The sequence below is a fragment of the Gadus chalcogrammus genome, chromosome 14 (assembly GCF_026213295.1).
Source record: "Gadus chalcogrammus isolate NIFS_2021 chromosome 14, NIFS_Gcha_1.0, whole genome shotgun sequence".
In the NCBI taxonomy this organism is placed as follows: Eukaryota; Metazoa; Chordata; class Actinopteri; order Gadiformes; family Gadidae; genus Gadus; species Gadus chalcogrammus.
Genome location: NC_079425.1, coordinates 8,832,780 through 8,859,273, shown reverse-complemented (window position 1 = coordinate 8,859,273; position 26,494 = coordinate 8,832,780). Strand labels below are relative to the sequence as shown.

At 41.0% G+C, this 26,494-nt stretch overlaps 2 protein-coding genes across 9 annotated transcripts; one reads left to right on the top strand and one right to left on the bottom strand.

Moving 5' to 3' along the window:
- Nucleotides 1-949: 949 nt before the first annotated feature.
- Nucleotides 950-25,734, top strand: LOC130403280 (lymphocyte-specific protein 1-like). Of its 6 annotated transcripts, XR_008904083.1 has the most exons (15): nt 953-1,104; nt 5,073-5,240; nt 7,795-8,050; nt 8,252-8,388; nt 9,042-9,243; nt 9,689-9,823; nt 9,976-9,999; nt 11,814-11,848; nt 11,930-11,993; nt 12,530-12,661; nt 12,868-12,966; nt 14,614-14,697; nt 14,935-15,049; nt 22,354-24,893; nt 25,571-25,734. XR_008904083.1 is itself a non-coding variant. In XM_056607563.1 (14 exons), exons 1-14 carry the CDS (start codon nt 1,046-1,048, stop codon nt 22,377-22,379), a joined length of 1,470 nt encoding a protein of 489 aa, XP_056463538.1. In that variant the 5' UTR covers nt 953-1,045; the 3' UTR covers nt 22,380-25,734. The 6 variants fall into 6 exon arrangements, 5 of the variants coding, with proteins under 5 accessions (XP_056463539.1, XP_056463536.1, XP_056463538.1 ...); XM_056607563.1 differs by having other exon boundaries at nt 8,318-8,388; nt 22,354-25,734; XM_056607562.1 differs by having other exon boundaries at nt 8,315-8,388; nt 22,354-25,734.
- Nucleotides 11,193-24,689, bottom strand: LOC130403279 (mucin-2-like). Of its 3 annotated transcripts, none has more exons than XM_056607557.1 (3): nt 24,467-24,689; nt 23,934-23,982; nt 11,193-22,179 (listed from the first exon to the last, which is right to left on the bottom strand). In XM_056607557.1, the coding sequence occupies exons 2-3, from the start codon at nt 23,972-23,974 to the stop codon at nt 16,407-16,409; spliced, it is 5,814 nt and encodes a 1,937-aa protein (XP_056463532.1). In that variant the 5' UTR covers nt 23,975-23,982; nt 24,467-24,689; the 3' UTR covers nt 11,193-16,406. The 3 variants fall into 3 exon arrangements, with proteins under 3 accessions (XP_056463532.1, XP_056463533.1, XP_056463534.1); XM_056607559.1 differs by having other exon boundaries at nt 16,932-17,183; nt 19,961-22,179; nt 23,934-24,686; XM_056607558.1 differs by lacking the exon at nt 23,934-23,982 and having other exon boundaries at nt 11,194-22,179.
- Nucleotides 25,735-26,494: the final 760 nt, after the last annotated feature.

The following is a 26,494-nucleotide window of genomic DNA, read 5'->3' as shown; positions in this document are numbered from 1 at the left end:
AGTTGAGGCCTGGCAAGGGTACCAGGGTCTCCCCTCAGGCATGACTAAATGCCCCTAAAAGTTAAAGCTCCACACTCACAAGTCATCTGCATGCACCCTTATTCAACATCATTCAACCTAACCTTCCATCTTTTCACACCAAAAGGCTCATGAATTATAATAATGCAAAAGATCTAATTCTACAAGATGATTATTTATTAACGAGCAGCAGAATGCCTTGACCTGACCTCTCCAGCTTAGTGATCATGGTGATTCAGTATTATTATAAAAGCTGTTGTCATCGTCATCCATGGTCCATTGTGCAGGAGCTCATTTGCTTCCCCCCCTGAGGGAAACAGGCACATGACCCTTCGAGGTCCCATGCGGATCACATCAGCGCAGGAGAGGGGGGGGGGGCATGGCGGTGCAGCGCTCCTAGGCAATGTACAAAAGACTTTCAATGAAAACCACATGGACGGCTGGAGGGAGGGAGAAGATGAGCGGAGAAGGAGTGAGAGGGAGAGAAGACAGGGCTGGGACTTAAAGCAGGGGAGGCAGACACAGGGAGGGTCAGAGAGAGAGAGAGAGAGAGAGAGAGAGAGAGAGAGAGAGAGAGAGAGAGAGAGAGAGAGAGAGAGAGAGAGCAGGTAGAGAAACTTACTCTTGGCTATCAGGGTAAAGAAAAGTTAAAGAGTCCGAAAAAAGAGATAGAGATAATAAAAATAATTAGATTTTGCAAAAATAGTAAGATATTGAGAGACGCATATTTTTTACAAAGGGAGACTCCCAAAGGGTAAGAGATAGACAAAGAGAAAGAAGCAAATTTAAAGAGTCAGAAGAAGGAGGGTCCTGGAATAGCCCCCCCCCCCCCCCCCCTGCTCCCCAACCCCCTTTCCTGGATCAGCACCCAGAGACTGGACGCCTGCTCCTTTAGAGAGAGAGAGAGAGAGAGAGAGAGAGAGAGAGAGAGAGAGAGAGAGAGAGAGAGAGAGAGAGAGAGAGATAGAAAGGGATTTCACATCTGGACCAGAATCTAGATCAGGAACCCAACAGAGACAGTAAGGCCATGTCCAGCTCCATCAAGAGAAGACACTCCAACAAGCAGGGCTTGCAGAACCTCATAAGGTAGGCGACGGTGCTTCCTTACATCCTGAACACTGGGATCCTGGACACTAATATCTTCTTTCAGTGCTCCCGGGTGTCTATCAGTAAGACTACCGGGTGATGTTTCATTAAATAATGCATCAAAATGGGTGATTAGAAGTTTTCTTCTCATTGGACAGCAGGACAATATATTACAATGCAAGTAGGGTGAAGCATGCTTTGAGACCATTTAAAATGTTGCTTATTTGGGAGCTGATAACAAAGTATTGAATTGTATTTAACATCAAGTGTCAATGTCCAATGAACTTGATTGATCTACATTTGCAGAATCAAATTGTCAGTTGTAAAATAGGTGGAGAAACAAACATAAACATAAAATGTATGCAAGACACAAAGCTATGTACAATGTGCGTAACATGTCATTGACATTGGATTGATGATAACCAAAACAGAGTGGTTAAACGAAAACTGCTGCTACTACTGCTGTTGTTATGAAATTTGATGCAAGAATCATTTGAATCTCTATGAACTAGGGAGGACAGGCATTTGTTATGAAAAAACAACAACATCATAAATACAATCCAATAGCCATTACAATATATTTCAGTTGCTCAAAGATTCCCTCAGGTTCCTTCCATGCAGAATTACGGATCCCATTCAAGCCTGTGTACCTACTTTAATTTCTTTGTCCGGGGTGTGCAAAGTTTATCCCTCCCAGGGTCCATGCCCCCTGCCAGGCTCTTGATGAAAGCTCAGAGGCTTGACCTGGTCACCTTGGATACAGTGGAATTTTAGATCTCTTTGAGACCCGACACAACTTTAAGAAGAGGTTGTTGGGGGGGGTGGGGTGCATTAACACGCTCTAACAGAGATTGTTGTTTCAGAATCTGCACATTTTGATCAACTAGCATAAAGAAGTTGTTGGTCACATGCTTTTATCTTGCATGAATACACCATTTCTTTGCTTAAGAAACAGTAAGAAAAGAAAAGCTTTGTTGAAGTACAGCTGGACTTATACTGCTGTATAGTTATTACATTTCTTGGTGCTGTGGCATTACATCACTCAGAACAGCACTGGGGAATTCTGGATTCAATGGCCCCTTTTTATTACTTGCACTTCCTTTATGGTCATGACATCATCTAGCCCAGCACAAGACAAGTACCCTCACACACGCACGGACACACAAACACACACACACACACACACACACACACACACACACACACACACACACACACACACACACACACACACACACACACACACACACACACACACACACACAGACACAGACACACACGCACACGCACACAGTGCCACAGATGCTAGACGCTGCCTTTCATTTACACAGACCTACAGTAGTGCCATATCGGGCAGAGGGTAGCATGTGTGAGGGGAGCACAGTGGAAAAAGTGATGTTCATCTTAGATTTACTTCATATAACCCAGGGGACGCACTTGGCCAGTCGTCTGCATCTAGAATGTCCGTAACTGCTGCATATCGTCATCACACACTGACCCCGGCACACACAGCTGTCAACACTGAGAGGGTCTGCCCCAAAGGACACTAAAACTCAATTACACTCAACCTCGCGGTTGGCCTAGAATAGGTTTGTCACATTTTCTGTATAATACCTGCATATGTGCAGAGGTGGTATATATGCAGAGTGATCCAACTGGACGTCTCCGGCTAGCCGGCTGCACAACTAGGTCATCTGAGGTATTTAAATTCAAGACCTGTGCTATTTATGTTACATTAGGAATACCCTATATGTTAGGTTAGACATAATAGATCAGGGAGGTAAACCTCTGTGTTGTGTTAGAACACACAAAAACCCTTGCTGGTCTTCAACAGTATTTCACTTTGACTTGACTGAATAACAATGAGCCCATTTCAAAAGGTGCAAGTTCTAAGGTATTAACAACAATCCAATATCCCTTGCTAAAATGTAAGTAATTGCATTATTCTTTATAATGGAAAATATAAAGCAACCTTCTTTATGACGACAAATGTATATGAGTTTCACTGAGCAAAGTCAAAATGTCACAAGTCAAGTCGAGTATAGCATGTTCCTTTGGTCAGAAAGCTAATCATGCTACAAACAAATTCAAAACAACAGGAAATCCTCAGCTGATTGCTATTCTCTACACCACAGGGCTAAATGAGATTTAAAGTATTTACATTTTCACTGCTCTTGTTTTGTGGACTAAAGCCTCTTTGTTGGGAGCAAAGGCGATCAATCCTTCATCCTGCACCACTTGTGACCTATTTTGCTCCCAAATAGCTATGAGTCATCAGGTTATGAGCCAGTAGTTTATGTAGGGCCTGGTGGATCCATAAAGACCTCACACAGAAAAAACAACCATTTAAACTGGGATTGATTCGTGCCAATAGGATGATCTCCTCATTTAATGTCTTGATAAGCAGACACACACTTCCCAGTTAATTATCATCCCTTCGCCGGATTAATGAATACGAAAAACAGATATCATGCTGCCATGCTCAAGGGCACTGATGCAGCGAACGTTGCGTCAGACAGAAATATTTTGGCTGTCAGCGGGAACCAATGTGTAACCTTTTCCCTGACAAATGATCGCAATCAAAGATGTAACCAAAGGTCCAGGGTTTGGCAAATTAATTGTGACCGCTCAGGTGATTAAACAAGAACGGAACCTCCAGATCACTGCTAGTCATGTCCCGGTGGTGGGACTTGGTGTTCAACCTGTTGCTCAGAGGTAAAGGCAGGACAACACTCCCAATCCCGGCCTTGACATGATGTTCCCCAGTAGAGTCTCTGATGCATCTGTTCCAATCTTCCCTGGACACTTCTCCCAGTCTTGCTCTTTACTCCCTTTCTTTCATCCTTTCTTTCTCCCTTTTGTTCTTTCCTTCATTATTTTTTCTCTTTTTCCTTCACTTTTCCTTGGTTTATTTTCAAATGATCTCATTGTTTCCTCTCCTCTCGCTCACTCTATATTCTGCTATTCTCTTGTTCTATCCCGAGTGTTTTTATTGCGTGTTCCTACCAGGGGGGAACGGAGGCTTGAGGCCCATATCACACTCGGTCAAATGAAAATGTCTGAGCATCGGTGAAAATACCCAAGATGATGACTAAAATACATCCAGATGTGGTAGACCAATAAAATAAGTTGGTTAATATAGAAGCCGAGATAGGTCGTCTAATTGTGAAGTGGAGATTGTTAAAAAAATCAGTGCCTCTGGAAAATCACCAAAACAAATCGTTTGTATCCCTTCACACACAAACATACACTCACAGACATGCATGCACTTACACACAAAACACACGCAAACACACACACACACACACACACACACACACACACACACACACACACACACACACACACACACACACATACACATGCCAAACGGCATTTACTCTATTAAGTTGCACCTACCGGTAAGTGCAAGTTTACAGAACTTGTTTTGATGCTTTTTTAGTGTAGGAATCCTGACAGTACAACCACTACTAACATTGCGCTTGCCTGGTTTTTCAAGATGTTTTTGAAAGGAAAGAGAAAGCAAGTGTTACACAGCCTCTTGGCACACATAGCAGTTTTCACAGAATTTCTACTGAAACACGTCCTGCTTCACTTTTCTGTGTCCATGTGTGTGTGGGAGTGTATATATGTGTCCGTGTGTGTGTGTGTGTGTGTGTGTGTGTGTGTGTGTGTGTGTGTGTGTGTGTGTGTGTGTGTGCGTGTCCATTTGTGATTGACTCCATATGTGTGTTTGTATCTGGTGTGTCCATACGTGCATTTGTTTATGTGGGAGTGTGTGTGGGTGTGTCAAAGTGTGTATTTCTATGTGTGTGTCTGTGTGTGTGTGGGTGTGTGCATGTGTGTAAGAGGACCTCCATGGGCCACTGACCTACGGGTAGGTCACTGGCCAGGCCCTGCGAGGCGTGTTAGTGACTGTTTTCCCCCTGTGTGTCTCCATGTCTCTCCGTGTGTCTCGTCACCTGCAGGGTGACAGCCCAACGCAGCCAAGAGGATGCTGAGGAGGTGGAGCGCGAGCGCAGACGGAGATCCAGGGAGCAGCCCAGAGAGCAGTGTGAGCCTGGAGACCAGGGGGGCAGGCCCACCTGGGGCCCGAGCCCTAACCTGCCACAGGACCCCACACCTCCAACAGCACAGTAAGAACCACGGGCTCTGTGATCCACTGGTGTGGTCTGTTATATAAGTGGCAGGGAGGAGGGGAGTGTGAGAGGGCAGGGGGGGGGGGGTTTGGCATCGGCTGGCAGTGGAGAGACTCCATGGCACTTAAAAATAGTACTCTGGCTCTTAAAAATAGTACCGAGCATTGTTTACCATCTTATCGTAGCTATTTTGCTGTTTACGGGGAGCGGGTTAGCCTAGCAATTGTAAATGCTAAGCACTTGTTTCTATGAATAGTGTTGGTCTTCACTGTGTCAACAGTGATATAATGTTTCTCTTTCTTCTGACAAATGTACTTATTGTAAGTCTCTTTGGATAAAAGCGTCTGCTAAATGCCCTGAATGTAAATGTAAACGAGACAGGTAAGGCTCACCTCGGGCATGCAAGAGGTGAGAATGTTAGGGCACAACCTTATAAGTTAGGAGCAATCATCATTTTTCGCATAATTTTCAATGTCTCGAAGGTAATAAACCATCTAGCTTGTTTAGAGATGAGAATAACTTACCGACTTCATGAATTACTGACATTATTCCTGAATCACAATTGCAGGATATTCTGGTGGTTCTCATTCAGTTCTAGTGCTGATAGCTGCGGACTAGTTCCCATTAGACAGACCTAATGTGTTTACATGGCTTGTCAACGGTTATGATCAGACCTGACGACACGCTTCATTGAGCCTCTGTGTAGTGGAAGGGGAGATGTGCTGAGGAAGGGTTCATCCCTGGAAACATGCCAGTCACTGGAGACTGTGGGCTGCCGTGATGAAGAGTACAGCAAAGTATACTGCATCGTCTCAGTAGCAGATGGTAATGTCAGCTAAAACCTCTGGCGCGTTTTGGCTGCAGCATTAACAACAAAAGTGTAACATTTACAATGATACCACTGACATGAATAAGCTGAATTTTTTTCTCATACTCAAAAAGCTAGCGGTAATTAAGAGGTTAACCAATAAATCCCCTTCTGGCCGGGGTGGTTGTTGTTGCAGTATTGCACAAACTGGAACTCAAACCCTTTTTGAGCATTTTGTTTACACTCCATCCGGGCATAAGCCTTTAATGGTCTGACTGATTTGCAGTCGACCATTCATGGTGACTCCTCTCGCTGTGCCTTTGCTGCGGACCAAGTTCCCCCAGTGTGACCTTGTGTAATAACTTGGCCCAACATGTTAATTTCCACACTCATTACAAGAGGCCACATATTGGAAATGGTGTATACCACTGGAACAACCCTCACCAAGTTACAGTGAGTGGACCTCTCCATCCCTTCATCATCAAGCTATCTCTTTTCATTTTCCTCTCTCCTAGACCAAACTCAAATTTAAGAGATTAATTATTTATTAGCGGAAGCGAAAAATATAAAATCTTTTTCTATGATTAAAATATAATGTTTTGTTGTTATAGTCTTTTTAAAATCATTGATTTATTTGGTAAGTAGCCTTATATAATAAGCGGAATAATGTACATGACTATTCTGCTTCACATCAGCTCCTTCATTACTTAATAGGACGACAGCTTTACTTATTATAATAATCAACACTATATTGAGATCTTAAATGGAAGTTTGCCTACTATGTTTATAGTGCGTGTGTGTGTGTGTGTGTGTGTGTGTGTGTGTGTGTGTGTGTGTGTGTGTGTGTGTGTGTGTTTGTGTGTGTGTGTGTGTGTGTGTGTGTGTGTTTGTGTGTGTGTGTTTGTGCGTGTGTGTTTATGTGTTTATGTGTGCGTGTGTGTGGGTGTATATGAGTGAGATGTCTGTTAGGGCCAATCAGGTTACAAAGGATGCAGCTTTGCCCTCCTGTTTGAAGGCCGTTGCGATGTGTCTCCATGGCCACTGTTTATGTTTCCAGGGAGATTTAATCCTCAGGGCACCTCACCCACCTGTTGTGTTCGAAGGATCCTGGCAGTGCCCCCAGTATCTCCGATCTTGGCACATCTTAAACAGAGTCATCCATCCATGCAGCTGTTTATCACACAGAACCACTTCCACATTCTAAAGCTTAGGATTGTTTAGAGACATTGTTCAAACTTATGACAGGTATTTTTATATCTATCCTGCCAAAGATTTATGTCTTTGATTAGTTTACATGTACATATACATATATTTGTCTTGGAAATAAGAGCCCATAGGTTTCTTATGCTGAAGGGTTTGCTATTTTGTATGATTGTTACATTCAATGACTGGGTGATCAAACCATCAAAAGGTGTCTCTCCTGGGTAAAGCTACAATTGTTCAATCAAGCAGACCGGTATTGTCGCATAAAGACCTGCTCACCCTAAAGGAATGCTACATTTTTTGGGGAAATAAGGTTTAAATTTCCACTCACCCATAGTCAAACGAGAACCACCGTACCATATATGATACCCAGCCTTCAGTTTGACTCAAGTTAACCAAATCAATTGAAGAGGATTAAAGCGTCCCTCTTGCCTAAAAATTACCTTTTGTGAGAAATAAAGAAAGTAAAGAGCATACTTTATCAGACTTGTCTGCATTTGTGTGGGAATGATTCCTCCGATTTCTCTGCCTGGTTTTTAGGTACGACGAGGAAGTGAAACCTCCTCAAAGCCGATTGGTTCTGGAAGAGGATGAGGGCTTTAGCGATTGGACCCAAAGGTTGGAGAACCGTAAGGAAAGCCTCCTGAGGCAGGAGCACAGCCGGAGGTCTGAAGAGAGCCGTTTCACTCACAAGCAGAAGCTCAAACACCGGGAGGAGGAAGATAAAAAGGGGGAGGGGCCAGAGACCCGAGGCAGCATCACGACTCCAGGAACTTCAAGATACTCAGAGGAAAAGGTGCATTTGAAAGGCTTTTTAAAATTTGTTATGATATATTTCATGATATAATTTGTATGCTGTGCTATAGCTATTTTGTTACTTACTGAATAACGCTAAAGAATATGCGATAGAAACTCCATGTGAAGTTAAGCATACATTACAACACATGACACGACGTACTGTAGTTTCATCTCTTCTGTTTGGTTTTTTTGATCCCAGATATGTGACAGGAAAAAGGAAATTGTGATATCATGCAGCTCCTCCGTCTTGAATTTACCCCAGAAGGCGAGGAGCCTAGCGCCCAAGGTCCTGCCGAGGAACATCAGCTCTCTTGAATCAGAAACGACGAGGCCCTGGTAGGAGGTTCTACTTTTCGAAAAGGTGACATATTATACCACCTGGTGTGAATGTGATTAGCCGTTACAAGACGTTTTGAAAATCGGCCTCTTCTGACATCATCAGTGGGTCCACCTAGATGTGTGCTGGATAGATCAGTCTCCCAGCCTACCCAGTGGACTGTAGCAAACGTTGCTCATCTAGCCGTCATACATCTAAGTGGACACGCCTACTTGTGTCAAAAGAGGCAGATTTTCAAAACAGCTTGTAACGGCTAATCACATTCACACCTGTTGGTATATTATGTCACCTTTGAAGATATATGCCTGTTTTGACTATTATTTTAAATAAAATAATAATAGAGTAAAATAAAGTGAAGTCAGTAGAAAAATGTAATAACTCACCAAGTAGCTTTGGCTCAATAATATATTACACTAGATAATATAAGAAAAAACTCTTTGATAATTACTTTTCCTTAAATCCAGTTACCATCCCACAGAGCTATATAGACATCTCCAATAACCTAACCTAAATTTCTGATGGTCAGTTAGTGAGTCAGTTCCTGCTCTCAGCATCCCAGAGAAAAACTTGGCCATGTCTAAGAAGGTTCTGGCTTAACAGCCCCCTGCTGTATCAGTTCATACCCTGTGTGTTCTACCCCCCCTATCCCCAGCTCGCCCACTCACAGAGACCTGCACCTGGTGGATGGAGAGGGGGCTGGGGCCTTCAAGGGTCTGGATGAGGCCTGTCAAACACACAGGGACCGAGGGGAGCGGGTGGTGGGGGAGACGAAACGCAGGAAGGCAGAGCAGCCGCACGATATGGCAGACCTCCATTACAGCCTGGATGAAAGATGTCGGCTTCAGGATGTGGAGGTGAGGTTCAATCTGATTGGCGAGCGTATAGGGTACAAGCAAGCCGGTAGCACGCAAGCAATCACTTTGTATAATGGTATGCACATCACAAACATTGCAGAATGGGCTGAGGGCTTCATGTGTTTGAGTTATTTTAAAGTTTGTGGCATTTGCACATCGTAACTAGTCATCTGTAAAGAGCATACAACAATTCCACAACCCTGGACATGTAAGGGAAGATTAATTTGCAACTTTAAAATGAAGTTCATTTGAAATAATCTCAGAATAGTCAAAATGACCACAAAATAGTGGTTACTTTTTAAACTCCAAAGCAGTAACATAGACCTGTACTGCATACATATATATTGTTTCATGCTAACAATGTAAACAGGATGAATAACAATGCATCAATTAATGAATGACAGTGTGCAAGTGGAGCTATTACTTATTCATACCCCACTGGTAGGCGGAGAGTCACATGACCATACAGGAAGGAGAATTGGGCAGTGAGGAGGGTGATCAGCTGACGCAGACCTCACACAGTAACCATGGAGACACGTTGGAGACAAACCCCTATGGGCCCATGGGCCCAACGTTTAAGGTATCCCTTGATCCACAAGTCCTCCATGACTGTTCCCAAATAACTATATGTTTGCTATCATTCCTCCATTGTTCCACATTGTGATGTCGTTGTATTTTGCACCCTGTCAACCAAAAGTGTTTATTTTCCCTCGCTCCTCAACCCTCCACTAGAAACTTCTCATTCGGTTTTATCCCGTAAGTCCCGTGCATGAGTCGGCGGATGGTTGTGTTGGCTGTGTCTGCTCTGTGATTGGATTTGGTGTGTTTCTCTGTGGTACTACGCCGTCTGCAACAGGCCATGTGAACAATGGGGCCTTTGTTGGTTACAGTGTGATGTCAGGATTTAGGCTACAATGCAAAACCTCTGCAAAATAAGCATGACACAAAACATGTTTGGGGAGGGAAAGCACTCGCTGGTGCCATGACATCACAGCACTGGGAAGAATACATGGCTTCATCTTAGCATCATTAGTCCTTATTATAGCAGTTATTTATATTATAAGTCAATGCGTCATATTTTTACCATCGGCATTTATATTAGAAACAACCTAGAAAGAAATCAGCGTATTACCGTGAAGCACAACATGCAAATTACCATCATGTGGAAAATCTAAAAGATTTTAAATGCTACTTTTTATTATTGGATAAAACATAATACGGAATAAATATGAATAAATACATTACATATAATAACTTATAGGATTGAAAGGATACACCCCAATTTAAAACTTAAATTCCTCTGAGATCAATCTCAAAATGTACACAACAATTCTAATTCGGGCACTGATCTACACATGAGTCTATGTGTAGTGTTTCAACAATGGGTTGTGTTTGTACATAGTAGGTGTAATTTTGTATTGCCTGTCAATAAATGAATCAAATGGTTAAAAAAATATATATAAACATATATATGGAGCTCACTTCTATATCTTGCTACTGCCTTGAACATATGCTCCATCCCTTGGAGGAAGAGACAAACATAAGATCGGACAGTCAAATATGATGAATCATGAGTCGCTTTAACTCAGGCGCTCATCCACACAGTTTGCCCGAGAGCAAACACGTGGTAATTGGTTCTTCTGCTCCTAGAAGCCTGAAGGCACATAATTTACATCTTAGTAAACATGTTCTTGAGATTGCTATGGTGCCATCCTGCTGCTTGTTGTTTATGAGACAGCACCTTAACCCCTTGTTATGAGGTGGGGGATGACTTCTCTGTCACCCAGCCACATGGCTAGTTGATTCATTAGATACATTTAATGTTCTTGCATAATTTTTCCAATATCTGTGTAGTATCTTTATGGTTGAATGCACTTTGCTAACTATGTAAAGTGCCTTGGGTGTTTTTGTTATTATTATTATTATTATTATTATTATTATTGTTATTAATAATAATAGGTAGGCCTACTGATTAAGCAGAGTGTGTAGTGCCACAGAATGTGTAAATGCATGTCTTCAGTCACTGCCTTGCAGAATGGTGTCATGCTGACTGGGAGTAAACTTTTGCACAGCCTAACAGTTACACATGGCCTGTGCCTCTATATCGTATTGTCTCGTCACACACAGACACATTGGGCCACTCTACACGCAACTTTACTAATTTCTATCCTGAATGTTAAGCATCCACCAACTACAAAATCATATAAATCGCTCAAAACAGCTGAGCCTGGAATGCCTAAAATGTAATTTACTGCCAATTTTGGTAAAGTTAAATCAACCAATAATGTATCTGCATTTTAATACTATTAGCTTGGCTGCCTGTCTTGTGATGATTTGAACCATTGCTAGTAACATTGTTTGATAATCAAGCCTGCTTGAAGCTTTTTGAATTCTGCTTAAAGTCTTTATAAAGAGTTCTTGGTTACATTTGTTTTTAAAGCCACCTTAATACTTTGTTTTCTCATAATATACGTATGCCTACTTTAAATGTGTTCCACAATGATATCTATTCTGTCTTTTACTGTGACTTCTATTTTATTGGATCCATCTGATCATCTTCGATGGCTCAGAAAACGGAGCCCTTAACTTGTTCGTTGAATAAAAGGTGAGTCTATGTTCATACAAATTGACGGAAGAGGCATTACTGGAGACGAAAAACATTAAAGAATGTCTTCACCGCAAACAGCATGAGAAGAACACTGTCACCTACAGCTGATTCCAAGATTGATGACTACACACATGATTTCAAGGTACGTTCACACACTAGTGGGGGGTTGTTTTTGTTGTTAAATAAAGTGGTACTAAAATAACCATTTGACTTTGCATGTTCTTGTTGGATTTAGCCACATAGGCTCAGTACTCTACTCTATATGTTGTATTTGTGTATTTAACATATTCACATCGACAATGAGAAAGTATGCAAGTGTTATCTCTGAAACAGTCCCAGAACCCATCAGCATTAACCATGACAAAGAATCATGCTCCACTGTAGACCCTGCTGCCAGCATCCTTCCTCTTCCTCTAAGTGTCCGGATAAACTCAAATAAGTGTTATCTTATTCTGTTGGTGACCGTGGTATCATCCAAATATTACATCAGAGGATGTGCTTTACAGTCATTACCGGCATAGTCTGGCCAATTGCAGTCTTGGACAGTCGTGACATATTATACCTGCCCGTTCTGCCCTTCAACTCGTGTCAGGACTAATATCGGCTCAAGCGTAGTATCGGTATCTGAACCACAGCACTGCCATGAACATCCACAGCGGTTCACATTTGTTGTTGCAGAGCAATGCTAAAACAGCTAAACCACCGGCCACAGAACTTGCCAATCCCAGTGAGCCTGTTTCCTTCAAGAAAAACCTGTTCGAGGCTGGTGATGCATGGACCCAGAACTCGGTTAAGGTCACACTGTCCAAGGTTAACAAAAAGAGCACCTCTATAAACCATCACCATTAAGTAAACATCATTACCTTTAATTAATTCATGTGTTTTGGTTACACAACACTTGATTATTTTTTTCTACTGATGAAATGTATATTTCATGCCAATCGGTGCTTTAGCTAATCACTCACATGAACTCACAATTCACTTCATTACTAATAAATTGTTGATCTCTGTCTCAGGATGCCGAAGGACTTAAAGTGGGCGTGGCTGACCTCATCAACCAATGGGTGAAGGCAAGCCCAGATGGCACCAGAAGCAGTTCCCCAACCAAACCAGCAGTAAGAGGCTATTTTCATCCTCTTGATTCATATTTTTTAATTTCCATATTTTTTTTCCGCATATGATACACCAACATCAACAACAACATTATTTTAATTTTTTTTCAGCTGTTAATGTTGTGGCCTTAACGGGTTTAGTTCAGGATTTGGTCTTCTGTAATCCTTTCTGGGGTTGGACAAGTGCCGTTCAGTGATCCCCCCGTATTTACCTGGTACTGGTAAGCCTTGATGTTTTTTCCCAGGTGCTGGAGCATGAGCTCCACAACGCAACATAATGCACTCTCAAAATAATTTATTTAATTTATTTATTAATTTATTTACTTGTGAATATCTGGAATACACTATGTACAAACAAGAAATAATTTCATATTTTACCACTAGTTACTTCAGCACAATTCTGGTCTGAATACTTGTTTCTTCTTCTGCTGGGTTGTGCGCAGTGATACAGGTAGCACTGAGAGTAACAACACAGAATTTATACAAACCTGAGATCATTTTTGGGACATGAGAACGTGTCTCCACAACAGCTTGGATTATCAATGATTCAAGCCACAACCAGAGCTCATTCACCAGAGATGTCAAGCCTCCAAAATTATGTAGATTAATTTTGCAGCATAGACACTCCCCATCCGTTGCCATACTTAGACATGCTTCAACGGAGTTACACTTACAGATCTATTACCGGAGTCGCATCTACCCAAACCAAATTGTAAGCCATTTCATCATCCCTCTTTGCACATCCTGGATGAGTTCATTCTCTTCAAATTCAGGCTGGAACAAATAGGGCACTGGATCAGTGTCCAAGAATGAATAATCATCCACGATTGTTCAAATAAAAAACGTGCTTTCCTGCAAGCTTTTCTTAGGTGCTTCTAATAAATTGTGTTGCTATTGTCGGTCTACCTGTATTGTTGCACAATGTCCAGAAGAAGAAGAGGTTATTTGGAACAAAATAGTACTGAATTAACTGCTTGTTAAATAAGATGAATTCTCTTTTTTTGGAACCTTGAAATAGTGTTGCATTATCCTGATTGTTTATTAAGCTGAGTTGTTGGGCGTAGAGCTCTGGAACCTGTGAATGTACATCAGAGAGCTCATGCTAGCTGGTACCGGGTACGAACGGGGAGATCCCTGAACCCATTGACCAACCTTTATTCTCCCCGGGAAGGATCAAAAAAGGCGAAAAAGCAAGAATCCTGAACTTACCCAGGTCCCATATTTAACCTGATCTATCCAGCACACATTAAGGTGGACACGCCCACTTGTGATGTCACTAGAGGCATATTTTCAAAATGGCTTGTAATGGCGATTCACACTCACACCTGGTAGTATTATATGGGACCTTTAACATTCCTTGCTGTCTAATTCTCTTTTCCTCCTCACTTAAATTATACATTTCTTCCTTAACTTTACAATAACTCAGCTGAAATTTGTATTGCCAGTCCCTGTGTCTACAACATGCCAAACAAAACAAAACATAACACTTCTTATCTAATGACGGTGTGTGTCACGTCCGGCTTGAGCTTGATCCGCCGATGTGTGCTGTGTTGCGGAGGAGTCACACAGAGCAAATATGTAAAAACAATGATCTCATCCTAACCATAACCCAGGATGCTTCAACCATGACATAATTTCCTCTACTCGCAGGAGATTAAACCGGGGGATGTTTTATGCAAGAAGAACTTGTGGGAGAACCTTGGTGATTCATCATCTCCTGGGAGAGGAGGCAAGGTATGCTCCGAAACACGGGACACACACTCTTATTACACACACAGATTATTACTTTATACCTAAACCTATATATGTGTGTGAACTATAGCTTTATTGGAGAAGTTGTGATTACAAGTATATTATTTTGCTACTTATTGTTAAAATAGTTCATTTTATTTACCTATGCAATCCAATTGTTTGGTGGTGATGCACAATGTAATGATGATGAATCAATGCGTTTAAAATTGTGTTTTTCAGGGGAGCTCCCCTGGCAAAAGATACAAATTTGTGGTGTCAGGTCATGGCAAATACGAGAAGGTGGCTGTAGATGATAACGAGTCCGACTGCAGTGAACATGACAAATATAAGCCAGGTAAAAACCTTTTGGAAGATCATAACAATGTATTTTTTTCACAACAGCTTCTTTTAAATATGACATACATAATAGACAATTCAGAGTTGTTGTTGTAGGACGTTGTGTTTCTCATAACATAAATTATGTTACTGCTACTTAAATGTATCGGGGCACGAGTATCTAAGGTTCAAAGAACAAAGAAGAACAAACAAACACATGTTTTCATGTTTGATTTTATGCTATTTCAAACACACTGTAACCAAAAAATACAAAGAGTTTATCTTAAGTACCACTGCAGTAGCTATACTGATTAGTAGCAGATTAATTTACCAGCTATTAGATTATGATGGGGTTACTACATCAAGTCAGGAATTTTAGGAAAGGGAATCCCTTTAAAGCAATTCAATACAAATATTATTTTGTGACTTATTTCTCTCTTACTTCCATATACTTTCCACATGCTTTGAATCTCAGTAACTTTTACTCTGGATTTAACCTTACTACGCTAACTGTTTCAACAGCCTTTCTAGCTCCAGACTCATCTCAAACTCTACCTTCACTTCTAGACAATACACACCTCAACTCCCTGAAGCCATGTCATTCTACTCATTACTGACCATGCATGAATCTGTGTTTTTTTTCTACAAGATGTTCTCCCTCAAATGGTAGCCGTCAAATATCATCATGCATTCAGCGTCAATTTGCCCTGTGTACCAGGAATGTAAAAGCCATGTGACAATGCAATAGGAAACAGATTAGACCATAGGCAAGCACTACACTGCATATATATAGAAAAAAAATTAACGAAAGGAAATTGCCTCTCTCAAAACCAGACAAGAACTTTATCATATGTCAATATCTAAGATCTACGTGTAGTCACGCAACAGACATATAACGTGGCTTTCATTCATAAAACTCTACACAATTAATTCAAGATGAATAATCTGCTAATATATATTTCATCCAAATATGGAGTCAATTCTGTCGATTGGCTTACTATTTCAATTAAACAATAATTAAATATTTTATCGAATTTGGCTTTGACTCAGGTGTTCGCCTGTTAAGAGCATGTTAATTTACTAATTTAAATTATGTTAAACAACCACTCATTCATTAATAATTTGTTTTGGATTAGTGATAGTCAAGTATTCATGTTAGACACATAGAATAGTTTTTCGATAGGATATTTTTTAAAATCTAAAATAATAAAAAAAAAATCTAAAATAACAAAAAATGTAACAATGTCATTTCCCTTTGCCTGCAATATTACGTAACAGATATCAGAACATGACTTTTAATGCTAACTTGTACCGATGACTTTATTTATTTCTAATTCTCCTTACACCAAGTCGGAGCCTTGAATGTCAATACATTTTCAATCTTCCTTTTTTGAATCACCAAATCCTCTTGCTTTTCTATTAAAGTCTTTGCGTTCATCATCCTGGTTTTTGCGGTTTAGTAGTCCTCTCTCGAACACTGTGGCAATTTTAGTGAGGGGCTTTGCTGCAGCCTCTTTGAGCTTTCTGGCGTTAAAGCGGGGACTGTACAGAAGAATAGGAAGCCGATTCACAAATGATGGAACCTCAACCTGGTTCTCTTTGGCCTTTTCATTTGTGTCCGACTTGTCGTTCTTGGGTTTGATCTGCTCCATGATTTTCTCTTTGGTAGAGAACATATGAAAGAGCAGCGCATCCCACATTTTCAGCGCCTTGGGGGCCTCTGTTTCCTTGAGCACCTCCAGACCAGAGGACCTGTCTACCAAAACCTCTTCTCTGCTGACTGGATTCGTTTCCATTTCACCAGCACTGACCGCTGCCTGACATTCCCCCAGGGGCTCTGGAAACAGGGGCTCCTCGGGTTCTTCGACCATGTGTTTTTTTAGGCGTGACCACCCACTCAGCTTGGCCTTAAGGCCTTTAGGTTTTACTAGCGCCTTGGGTATTTCAGCAGGGGGAGCCATTTCTGACACGGCGGTTGGTTTGTCATCAGTTGAAGATGCAGTTGATGTCGGGGACTTCGTAGAGGGCCTCTCTTCCGATGGTGTCGTCGCAGCTCTGCTCTCTAGTACTTTCTCCTCTTTGAGTCCAACCTTTGGCTGAGATGGCACTGACATTCCTCTGTTTGGTGCAGGAACTTTGACTGAGACTGAGTCCTGAGGCAAAGAGGCAGGAGTGGCAGAATCAATCACAGCACCTTTCACTATGGGTGGTTCTATGTCATTATCTGCTGCTGGGATTGTTTTCGATATTGAGTCAGTAGGGGGCTGTATTTGACTTATATTTATGGGAGGTGGGTCGGTTTTGTTAGAGGATGTCTTTTTAGTTTCTAGCAAGGTTCTGGGTGGCTTATTTTCGAATTTGTCGGAGAGGCAGAAGGTTGGTGAGATGGAGATATTATCTAAGGGTTTTCCCTCCATTGCTGAGCTTGAAGCCAAGTTAGTTAATATCTGTTCTGTCTGGGAAAGTACTTCAACCAGAATACTCTTATTAACTAGCATTGAACTTGCTGTTGGTACTGCCCTTCCTTTTCCTACATTTGGAGAATAATCACTTTGTTTTGTCGACTTTAAGGAACCCTGAATGTTACTGGTAATTGCATCAGTTAGGGGGGATGACTTTTTCCTGACATCTAAACAGGATGCACTTTGTGTAGTGTAGTTTAAGGTATGTAGATCATCTGAGGCATGACCAATTTTGGGGACATAGGTTTGAGGGTATATACTCGGTATAGGATCTATGAAGTGTGGGGTCACAGTTTTGGCTATGTCCTTGGTTTCTTTCGAAGGGCTTAGAGGGTCGTTAACATTTCTGATGGAATTGGCATGCTGGGGAGGGTTCGGGGAAATGTATCCATGGCGATGGCTTTGAGGTGAATGAGGCTGTGAGCGTACAATCTGTGTGTTTACCTCGAAGTACTTGTTTTTTTCACTATTTTTCTTCAATAAGTGTTCAGCTTCAATATCTGAGTACCTTAACTCAGTTTTTGCTGGATTAAAATGATCAATGATTTGGTGGGATCCTATAATGGCTGGGCTTCGTGTGTTTATTCTTGGTGAGGGGGTTCTGATGTACCCTGGGGCAGGTGAATTAATTCGGGTATTTATAAGCTTTACTTTGGGAGGGGTCATTAAAGGTTGACCATTGCTAGCAGGAAGTGAAAATAACCGTGCATTCACAGTTGATTGATTGGTCAATATGGGCTCAGGTGTAAAAGTTCTGTTTTGCAGAAGAACAGTGGGTGTTTGTTTACCTTCTAACACATGTGTCATAGGGTAAACAAGAGGTTTTCTGGGTTCAGTTATTTTTGGATTATTATAATAGCCCCCAGGGTGTTTTGTGTCAGCAACCAGTTTCAGTGCTTCTTGACCATCTGAGGCCATTGTTAACATAGGGCTTTTTGATGTGACACGACTCAAGATGGGGCCAAATGGTACAAAGGGCTTCCCCGGCAAAGAAGATGTTTCAATGGAAGCTTTGTCTGACCTGCCTGCTGCATCAAATACTTTTTCCAGAAAAGGTTCATTAGGGAATTTATTTTCAATCACAGGTATAATACAGCCAACGTTGAACACGTTTGACTTAACACTTGCTGACTCTGCAGTGGAGTAACCATGATGAGAAGCCTCACTGATCGCTTTAGATAGTTTCACTGCACTATTAGACATTTTCAATTGCACATTTTCTTGAAATGTCTGTTTAGACTCAATAATACATTGTTCAGAACCAGTTTTAGGTATGGTATCTTTTTGAGTAATTTCTGTTGGCATTTTTCCTGCTGAGAGCTCTTTAGCTCCCATGTTGAAGCTTTGATGCAGTTCAGTTTCCCTGGCAATGTTACTGGGAAAATGGTACTCTATTATGTCTTGTATTGGCATTAATTGTTCTTTATGAGGAACATGGTTATGTATCTTTTGAGCCATAGAAACATCAGCAACCATCGACTCTTTTTTGTTACTCTTGGCAATAGATATTTCCGCAGTGACCTCTTGAACTATTTTGTCCTGAAAATGTGATGTTATGCTTGGTATTACTTTATTATTTGTTTTGCTTTGGCTGGTTCCCTTTTGGATAGACATATTAGGTTTATTTAAGATAATTGCTAAAGGCATTTTAGAATCCGATTTTTTTTCTGATTTCATTTCATGGAGGGAGGGGAGTTGGTTTTTTGAAACAGTCAAAGCAGTCACGGAATCAATTGTAAAAGGTTGCAACTGAGGTAATGAAGGTGGAATTACTGCTCCAGAAATATTCTGTTTCAGTACGTTGTTTACCATTGAGGGAATTATATTATTTGGAGGAAGTGTTACCTTGATTGATTGGGGTGTTTCCAGATTTTGGTTGGTAAACATTTTAGTTTTTAAGGGAAAAACTGACACTGAACTGCTTGCAATATCTGAGTTTGGAGCATAATTGCCCACTTTGTCAGGGAAATATGCTCCATTTGTACTCTTGCAAGGTAAATCATTTTGTTTGATTGTGTTCTGGGGTACACTATTTGGTATCTTACTGCCACTGATTTCCTGCATCGATTCTCTGCCTTTATTTGAGACTAAGGGGTGGACTGTTGCTTTACTTGTTGCAAATTTTGGATCATGCTGAGTATATTTCCTTATTCCTGACAACGATGTTATAGGATGGCATGGGTCCTTAGCCAGCATCATGGTGGATTTCACTGAATCATGTGGGGGAGTATTTGGATGTTTTGTTGAACCAGATATATCTACATGATCTGGTTTGCTTGCTTCATTGTTTGATTTCTTAAAGGTATTATCAATACTTGGATTAAGATAAGGGGATTCACCATTCAGAATTTTAGTATTCATGCATTCCTTAATTTCTGAGAGAGAGGACATAATGGACAAACTGCTAGTGTTATTCAGACATGAAGGGGTTGTACTAGGGGATGCCAAGGTTTGTGGGTGCACCTCACCTGCTTTAGGCATGGTTATTGAAGCCTCGGAGTAAGAGGATTTTGGTGATGTTACGTCACTTGTGCACGGTTGCATAGTTTTCTGTGTCAAGCCAAACGGTAGCTCTGGTTTTGTGTTCTCTTCAGCAGATGTTTTACTCGTTTGTAATCCATTTATTTGACCTTCAAATTGGCTGTCTTGCTTAATGTCTTTATTTGGTGTCTGCTCTTTGCCCATGTTTGATTCCCTTGAGACCGATGGTTGATGCAAAACAAGTGCAGCAGAGGGCTCCCCAGACGAAGCAATAGGTTGGTGTCCATCAGGCGCCCTTGTTGCAGTTCGTTCAGAGCTACTGACGGATAAAGCGTGCAAGTCTTCCTTAGGCTGTGCTTCATTTGAGCTCAGCCTGTTGGGGCTTACCGGTCTGTGATATGCACTGTAAGTCCTAATACCACCATAGGCAACATATTCAGCTGGAGTAAGACCATAATAGGTTGATCTTGATTTTTGCTTCGATGCTTGCGTCAGTTGAGATCCCAATAATGATGACAATGATTTACGTGCCTCCAAAGCTGGCAGACCATGTGGGTTAGAGCTTGGTGAAGGGAAGTTTGTATTTTGGGGAACTTGTGTTGTATTTACAGTTATGGGGTTAGGATTTGAAGCAGTGTTTGGTACACCTGAAATAAATTCTGGAATATTTGGCAAAAGTAGAGCACCATCCGGTGAACTTTGATCTGATTTCAACGTTGAATGATGATGTACAACCACGGTCATGCTATCTGTTGGAAGACATGGTGTTAAACTGTCTATGGGTCCTTCTGAATGTGTCTTACACCTGTTTGGCATATCATTCCCCATCAAATCTCTTGTAGGCTCCAAAAACTGCTTGTTTAACGTATTGCTATTTAATCCACCCTTATTTGCTTCTTTTGGTGCTGTTGGGATCTTACCTCGAGTCTTAATTTTCCTTGAATTGGTTTTTGGACAAACCTCCAAATTGCAAGCCGAATGTTGCAAATCACGGCTAGAGGCAGATGCCGGACTAGTAGCAAATAAGAGTGGATTCGCTTTTGATATTTCAATAACAGGAGTGGATCCCCTACTGGGTGTAGAAGAGGGTGTTTTGGGTCTTCTCAATGGGGTAAAGGCAACTGGTACTTTTTGTACATTCTTTACAGCAGTCACTATTGTTTTCTCGCTGACTCCAGTAGATAATGATGCACCTTGGGACGATGCAGCACATACTGTGAGATCCTGCAGCGAAGGGGGCTTAGAGATCTCATAAAAGGTTGCCTTGGATGTGTAAATCTTTGTCTGCTGGGAATTTAATTTCTTCTCTTTGACCGTTTCAACAAGTGTTATATTTGAGTCGGTCACCTCAGGGGGTATTTGGCTGTTAGGACAAACGGAATTACAAGCAGGCTTGGCGGTCAAAGAGGCTTTGGCCTTTGATTGTGAGTTTGTTTTGTGTTTGCTGCCACTTAAAGGCTGTGTCTGAGGGACTGAAACTGATAGCAGTGCCGGAACAAGCGATAAATCCAGAACTCGAGATGAAGTCTGCTCTTGACCAGTCGTGGGGCCAGTGGACGATAGGGTCAGGGTGTGGGTGGAAATTTTTGGGCTACAATTGGGCATGGGGGTTGGTTCTTTAAGTATTGCAGAGAATGAACCCAAAGAGCCTTTGGACTTTGTTAAGACAAAGGGAGAGACAGAAGGTGGTGCTGCGACCCCCTCCAGTGGTGGGGATGGGGACAGCGATGGCATGGTCAAAGGGGTGTCATCCTCAAATAAAAAAGATGAGCACTCATACAGTGGAGCCACCTGTTCCTCATATGAACGGACAGGAGGTTTGTAGTGCTGTAGCGGAGAACTGCATGTTGGGCGAAAGGGGCTGCTGCGAGCAGGAGGGAAGGGGGATTTGCAGTTATTATAGAAAGGAGCCGTTGAGAAATTGGAGACTGAGGAATCCCCAAGGTAAGTTGAATTTGGGGACCTAGACGGGGAGGGATGGTCGCTGTGTTCGAGGTCCGTGCTTGCTTCATTGACAGGAGACAAACAGGTGCGGAAGGGGATAGGAGTCTGGGAGGGGCCACCTTTTTTCTTGGATCTCTTCTTCTTTAGTTTCTGGAGTCTTGCGTTGTCTTTGCCCGGCTTAGGTAGTACTGGAGGAGGATATGGTTGGGAGAGGTCCGGGTCCAGCCCATTGTTGTAGCTCGCTTCCATCAGCATGTCCAACCTATAAACAACAAATTACAGTCAATTAAAAAGTCGGGGATACAAATCCCATCTACTATTACCATACTAACAACATTACAATATAAGTAGATTGCACCTCTTAAGTGTGTATATAAAAAAAATATCATTTTCAACCATATTTGGATACTTTATTTTCGAAATTTTCTTTCTACAGCTGGAGATTACCATGAAGATTTGTGAAGGACACCTTGGAGTCTGGAAAAAGAGTCTGAAAAATCAAAAACTGGAAAACCCTTTATAAACAAATCCGATTATTTTACCTAATATGTTTCTTTCAAAAACATTCCTAGCACTCCATTGAATTGCAGATTTTTTTCAGTTCACATCAATGTGAATGCAGAATATATTCATTTTTTGTCTGTATTTATCCCGGTTACCATCATTTTTATATTTTTGCAATATATGTATTAATTTCCTTTATTAATAACATACAATTCCCTAAAGTTAATTCACGGATTTGAACTTGCTATGCTCTGATTATTGTCTCTTGAAATGTACTATCACACTAGCTATTTAGAGTCCTAATTCTCTGAAAATGAACCCGGCTTATGATGATATTGCGTGTGTATCAAAAGCAGGGACAAAACTAGGTGTTGTAATAGCTGTATGAAACGCCTTCAACCAAAATAGAAAGGCATGTAACTTGTTACTTCTGACTAGGATACATGATGAATTAGCTCTGAAAATAGTCTTCCAAAAAGAAATATGTCTGGCTGAAATATGGACTTAAATAAACTGGATCTAACTCCAACTGTTTCAGATGGCAATTTAATTCTCGTTTTTTTCCCTTATTTATGATTCAATTGCATTTATTACAATGACATTCAAACACAGCATTGGAATGTATATATATTTGTAAGTCTTTAAATCTTACAAACAAGGCTCTTATCTTCCTGACAATAAATACACATTAGAAAGATGTTCCTCAGCAATAGATGGCCATTTAATACAGGCAATATAGACCAGAGAATAACTACAGAGATGAACGAAAAGTGAAGGGCCTATGCAATGGTCCAAAATAAGCATGACAATATAAAGTTTGAATCAGAATCCGTTTGTGTGTTTTATTTTCACATTGGGAAGGCGACTGTTTATTAACGATTTGTTGGTTTTCCATACTAAATGTATCTCTGTGTCGAGGTGTGAAAGGGCCAAAGTCTAATTTTAGACAGAAATGAGAGCGAATAGATCCTGACACCCACCACCTGCTCCATGCACTTAAGGGCTGTCCTCTGGGCAGCCAATCAGCCTCTGTGTGTGTGTACGTGTGTATGTGTGTATGGGAAATAAAAAGAACTACAAGTCCCAGCATCCACACAAGTTCACTGTATACCTCAACAAACAAAAGACTAATGAGGATAACAGTTTTTTTTAATAATAACTGCTGCGATCTGGCACAATACTGGACCAATTGAAAACTTCCTTTAGACCCTTAGACCTCATCTGATAAGAAAATAGGGTCAAGGTTGAAAAACCCTGCAGTTCATCTTTAGATGGGAACAACCTGTATGCAATCACAGTTATGTAATACTTATATGTTAATGGTATTTTGACTGTTGACTGTTTGAGTGGGTGTCAGAATATCCTGCAAATAAAGAAATCTCAGAAAGGGCAGCAAAAATAGCTTCTAAATTTGTTTTGTAAGATGTAGTCTTTAAAAAATGCTTCCAATCAGCTTTGTTGTGAAAGTCGTTCTTCCAGTCAACAGATTATTGCAAGGCACATGACACCTACCCCTTTAAAGGCCCTGCGTGGGATATCCGTGTCACTTCCATTGGGTCAACTCAAAAGAGGAAAGTGTAAGTTTAGCTGAGCAATAAAACAGACATGACCTCAACAAGTCTGTTCTTTGAAAACACAAATCAACCAAATACATAAATCAGATAATGCGCATTTGTTATTTGAATAACAAATCATAAATCTGAGTTAAACAAAAAGTATTGATCGCCCCAATATATAAATGCCTCAGTATTATGCAAATCTATGAATTTATCCAAATGTATATTTGACTCCTCATTTGTTCAAAAGTCCAATTGGTGAAGGTGTATATGTTGACCTATGTTTCTTTTGACACTATTACAGTTTCTTTGCAAACTAGTCCATATGGATATGAATATAACGATGCATCAAAGTAGCTCAGATCGTGGACTTGCTATGCCCAATGCTTTTCACTGCTTGCAGGCCATCAGGAGTAGCGGCAGCAGACAGGAACACGCGGGGTACCATAAGCTTGTCAGTCAGCGGATGCCAAATTTGATTGGGTTTACCTTTTGTGTGATGGCTTGGGGAGTATGCTCGCAGCCTGCTAATCCCAGCATGGAGTGTGACAAGGACTGCCTCATCCACAACTGAGCCCCAGCCTGCCTATGGCAGAGGGCAACAGTGTCCGTAACCTATCCAAAAATAAAACTCCTGTAGCCCTGAAGCCAATACATAATACCACTGCGCCAGGGCGACGGCCTGTGACAGTTTGACCTAGACGGTGGGGGCATTCGGGAGCACTACCTGAGGAGTGTAACGTCTCTGAGGAAAGAGTGTTGCTTTCTTACACTCCGCAGAGCGGCCAATCAGGATGCAAGCTTAGGGTGTAAGGAATTTATTTCACTGCATGGACAGTTCGATTTTTGCTATTAGGGCTGTTTACATGAATTTAAATTAACATGGATACAAAGATACACACACAAAGCTACACAGGTAAGAGATATATCTGAGAAATCCTTATGCGTAATACCTTAAACCAGCCTTTCTCCAACATTTCAAGCCACGGTCCAGTAGAGCTTGACCCTCAGCCTCTATAGCCCACTTAGACCGACATAAATAAGCCTGAATATATTCAAGTTTATAACTTTAATTGCATAATCATTAACAAAATTGGATGTTGGTCTCAGTTTTCAATCATTGATTGGGAGTAATGTCACATGGGATTGGTTGACAGAGAACTCTGTAGTCTGATGGGTCAAAAGTATTTGGAGTCTGTTTCTTCAAAAGTGAAGCACAGGTTTATAGATAAGTTGTTAACAATTAAATCATACAAACATTTTTTGAGTAGCTGGTATGCCGCTGCGACCCATGGTTTGAGAAATGCTGCCTTACTCAATGTTTTGAGCCTGTTGTAATTATAAACTTTACTAGGTCGTTTAATATGCTATTCAATATGCAACTATTGCAGGGTTATAAAGTTCAGCCAGAACTTTAAGAATTTATAGTAGCCCTTCCCAATAATTGTAACTTTGAAGCATTAACAGAGCAGCATTAGAGAGTGAATTCATCATATTTATTGCATCGTTCCTAGCCTTGGAACAAGATTAATTTGCGAGCTCATAATATATTTGCTCTGGCATATGTGTCTGGCCCCCCTCCCGTTCTGACAGATTTCCAGCAGGCCTGGGCCAGGCTGGGCCAGTCACAATGGATTACAATACGTAGAGGTTTGATACAATGACTGCAAAGAGGAGAGGACAGATCAGTTCACATTTCACGTTTTTCATTGAAGATCAGTCTTGCCTTGCTAAGGTTGATTCCAAAAGGATTTAATTTCGACACTTCTTTATTAAAATACTTTACAACTTTTTAGTAAAATGCTGCTTTTATTGGAATACTATTGTTATGTGATTTATGAAATTGTTACGCATTAGTGTTAACCAAATATTATTAATATAGCATCATTTATATTCATTTTTTATATCTATCCCATAGATTCCATATTCCGTTTTTATTAAGTATGATAATTCATCATTTAGATGTTTTGTTTGAATATGCAATAATTAAGTTATGTTATATGTATGCAGGTCTGGTCATTTTAGTTGCCTTGATCCAAGTCGTTCTCATGGAATTTCAACACAATTTGTAGATATTGGTTTGGCAACTTGTATGATGTGTTGTATTTTATTTTCTTAAAATGGTTCTAAATGTATTGAAATAAAGGGTTTCTGGGTCACTGTGTTCTGTTGAAGTTTGCACAGACTTTACTTGATTGGCAGCACACAACTGTGAGGTTTGCAAAATGTTGAGATGCAAGATGTGGCGTTTTCTGAGTTTGTTATGACTTTAATGTATACTGTTGATTGTTTGTATTCTGCCCAAAAAAGGGCACGAGGGCCGACTTGATGCTTTACACTCCAACACATGGACAGAAATAAAAGAATCTTCATTATGTCTTGTTCCTGAAACCCCCCCCATCCCATGTCTGCTTGCAACTATAATTGTGTCAGATGTTTGCTGTCATACGCTTTTTCACAAAACTATAAAACCACAGGAATGGCACTAAAGATGCTGTAGTGGCAGTTTGCCATTGC